Source organism: Rhagoletis pomonella, unplaced genomic scaffold, assembly GCF_013731165.1.
Source record: "Rhagoletis pomonella isolate Grant_MI unplaced genomic scaffold, Rhpom_1.0 Rhpom_scaffold_00005, whole genome shotgun sequence".
NCBI classification, from domain to species: domain Eukaryota; kingdom Metazoa; phylum Arthropoda; class Insecta; order Diptera; family Tephritidae; genus Rhagoletis; species Rhagoletis pomonella.
The window spans coordinates 2,824,136-2,828,000 of record NW_023458559.1 but is presented as its reverse complement, the minus strand read 5'-3'; the positions used below and the strand labels follow the sequence as shown (position 1 = coordinate 2,828,000).

Genomic DNA, 3,865 nt, shown 5'->3' with positions numbered 1-3,865 from the left:
AAAAAAACTTTTACCGAAATGAGTTTGGATGATTTGAATGTTTTCTATTCATTCATTCACATTCTTCCATTTGAAGGTAGAAAATATAAAACAAAATGTATATTCATAACTTTTAAAATTCCAAACGCTGAGTGTTTTGTATGTGAAGTAAAATATTCAAATCTACTGTACTCTGTTTGGCTAGAAGTTTGAATGAATTCATGCAGCCCTCTAATACCAACGTTGTATTGTAATAACTAAATTTTAGCTATCTAATTTCTTACGAATAATAACTCTAATATTATTCCACAGCATGTTTTTAGCACTTCAAAGCATCTATTAACTTAGATGCATTTTCAATTGCAATGCAAATCATACATTTTATTATCGATAAACAGTTGGTTTTATTTTAAGACATTTTTGTTTATAGTTGAAGTTTTTTAAATTGGAAAGGCATATCAGAAGGAGTTAAAGGCGTCACGTGACTTGCGGTTCCGAAGTTATGGCTGATGAAAACGTCCACGCCCATGTTATGTGCTACGCCCCCTTTTACAAACTCCTTACTATAAGCACTTACCATAGATATGTTTGCATACCAAATTTCAGGTTCATGTGACTTATGGGTCCGAAGTTATGGCTGATTAAAAATTCCATTATTATGAGATGAGCCACGCCCCCTTCTACAAACTCATTTATTTATATCTTACTATAAGAACCTACCATATTTATGTCTACATACTAAATTTCAAGTTCATGTGACTTCTGGTTCCGAAGTTATGGCTGATTAAAACTTCAAAGCCTACTGGATTTATATAAACCTTACCATAAGCACCTACCTAGATATGACTTCATATCAAATTTCAAATTCATGTGACTTATGGTTCCGAAGTTATAGCTAAAACAAAATTCCTCGCCCAAGGGATGTGCCACGCCCCCTTTTATAAACTCATTGATATAAACCTTACTATAAGCGTCTCCCATGGACATGCCTTCGTACCAAATTGCAAGTTCTCTTGACTTATGGTTCCGAAGTTCTAGCTGATTAAACATTTACATTCGGTAATGAGTTCCATAGTTTGATCGCACTGACAAAGAACGTTCTAGATGACGAGAGATATTTATAGCGTGGAACAATGAGGTTGCAAGTCCTGTCTGACTTCGCGAAACACAAATTTTTAAAGAGGTATTCTGGTTGCCTTTTATAAATTAATTGATTTAGGAAAACTAGGTTGCGATAATTTAGGAAATTAGTAAGACTGCAGCCCATTATCTTAAAAGAAAACTCCGATATGTGCTCAAATTTTCGCTTCGAAATTATATATCGTGCACAATTGTTCAGAGCAAAATGCAGCTTTTTCTGTGATTCACAATCCATATTTCCATACAAGAGCCCACCAAACGATATCAATGGAACTATGAGAGTTTTCACCAATTTCAGTTTCACATTTAAAGGAATGTAGTCGGCTGTGTACCATAATTTTCTTAAAATAAAGTAAATTTTGCTTAGAATATAGGTAATATGGTCTTTACATCCAAGGTATGGATTTAATTTAAACCCTAAGCTAGTAACAAAGGACTCGTATTTTATAGTAATGCCCTGTATGGTTAAATATGGTAAATTCTTTACAAGTTTCGAGGAGTACGTAATACAAGTGGCTTTTGTCTTAGAGGCATTTAGATTTAAGTTATTATCTTTCGCCCACGAAGAGATGCGTTCGAGGTCTTCGTTTACTCTAAACACCAGATCTTCACATAGGCCAATCGGACGAGAAAAATATACTTGTGCGGCGTCTGCATATAAATGTATCGAAACAGTCTTTCAACAAGAAGTTATATCGTTAATAAACATACTGAACAAAATTGGACCAAGTATAGATCCCTGAGGCACCCCCGAATGAAGACGCTTCATCTCAGAGCAGTTGTTTTTAATAACTACTTTCTGCCAACGATTACTTAGAAAAAAAATAATGGAATGATCTACTGTGTCGAAAGCTTTTAAAAAATCTAAAAGCGTCAGAACAGTTAAATCGCCTCTGTCATAGGCAGAGCGAATGTCTTCAACAACCTTGAGCAAAGCTGTTGCACAACTATGGCGGGCTCTGTAACCAGACTGGCATTCGGTTAGTAGCTTATTTTTATTAAGGTATTCAGTAATTTGAACAACAACTAACTTTTCCCAGATTTTAGAAAGAGCTGGCAATATGCTTATTGGACGTTGGCAAAGCAGCCGATGGCTTTTTAGCAGTTGGGATAACTTTCGCTTCCTTCCCAGCATAGGGGAAAGCTGAAGTTGTTATTGAAAAATTATGGGAGTCAAAGTGGGAACTATGTTTATTTATTTTCTTTTTGTCATAAACAACCTGCTGTTCGACAAAATCCCATTACAATAAAACAATTAACTGAAGCACCCTCAGTTGTTTAGCCCTGTTTTTGTGCCAATTCACGTGCCTTGGCGCGCTCCAATTTAGCAATACGAGCCAAACTCTTGGATCCCAGAATACCACCACCCCAGTGTTTGCGGATTTCGTCATGACGGTCATTGTAGTTGGTCTTGATGGCTTCCAGAATCTTGGCGAAGTTCGCCTTATCGTTGGCTTCAACATTTGTCAGCGCTAATGCTGTGCATGTCTTACGACGTACCAACAAACCAAGACGTGCCTTTCCTTTAACAATGCAGTAAGGTACGCCCATTTTGCGGCAAAGTGCGGGTAAGAACAGAACCAGCTCCAAGGGGTCAACGTCGTGAGCAATGACGACCAGTTGAGCCTTCTTCTGCTCGACCAGCTTGGTCACAGTGTTGGTGTAAGAACGCACGGAAGTGGGCTTCTTCTTGGGCTGCACATCCTTGCCCTTAGCCTTAGCTTCAGCAATCTTCTTCAAACGTTGCTTCTTGGCCAACGCAGATTCAGGACGGTACTTCTCCAAGAGTTTGAACATTTTTACCGCTGTAGTTTTGTCCAAACTTTGGGTAAATTGATGAATTGGTGGTGGTACCTTCAAGCGTTTCTGCAACACAGCCTTTTGACGCTGAACTCGAATGTATTTTGGCCATTTAACAAAACGAGACAAGTCACGTTTGGGTTGAACATTCTGACCGATGCCAAAGTTTTTAGGACGCTTTTCGAATAGCTGATTTACCACCTTCTTTACTACAGGTTTCTTGACGGCCAATGGGGCTGGCGCAACCTTCTTGGTAACTGGCTTCTTCTTTGGTCTTGGCTTCTTCACCACCATTTTGGATAATTTTTAAAACGCGATGTAATTGAAATAAGCAGATTTTAATAGCGGCCCGAAAAAAGAGCTGCTTCTACGTCTGCCTGTCAAAAAGTGCTATAATTTTCAAAAACCTAAGACTTATACCATCCTCTCCAACAGCGTTTGATTTTATGGAGTACAGACTTCTTATGACATCATCCTCAGTTACTGCGTTAAACTGCAAAGCATTGTCAGGTGTATCTAGCAAATTTTTGTCTATTTTGAAATTTCTACTATTTTTGCAGTTGCTCGACTGTAAAAAGAAGTCGTTAATGGAATCAGGGTACGAATCGCATCCCGAATCGATCTTACATCCGATACCCACGGATTTAAGATTTTTCCACAGACTTTTAGCTGATAAATTAATATCAAGTTTTGTCTGAAAAAACAGTCTTTTGGAATTCCATATTGTAAGTGTGGCATGATTTCTGGCACAGCGATAAAACTCCCAGCTTTCATTTGTGGGGCGCCGTTTCCAATAGTTATACGACTTATTGCGTGCTTTGATAGCCGACAGAACTTCGTTTGTGAACTATGGCTGTCTTTTACTTTGAATTTTTACTGCTTTTAGAGGAACATATTTATCAAATAGATAGTTTATAAGCGACGTGAAGTGAATGAGTTTTTGGTT

At 37.9% G+C, this 3,865-nt stretch overlaps 1 protein-coding gene across 1 annotated transcript; it reads right to left on the bottom strand.

Annotated features, from left to right (window-relative positions):
- Positions 1–2,309: 2,309 nt before the first annotated feature.
- On the bottom strand, positions 2,310–3,317 carry LOC118738653 (60S ribosomal protein L7a). The gene has a single exon (XM_036469558.1). It carries the CDS (start codon positions 3,211–3,213, stop codon positions 2,398–2,400), a length of 816 nt encoding a protein of 271 aa, XP_036325451.1. The 5' UTR covers positions 3,214–3,317; the 3' UTR covers positions 2,310–2,397.
- Between the last annotated feature and the right edge of the window lie 548 nt (positions 3,318–3,865).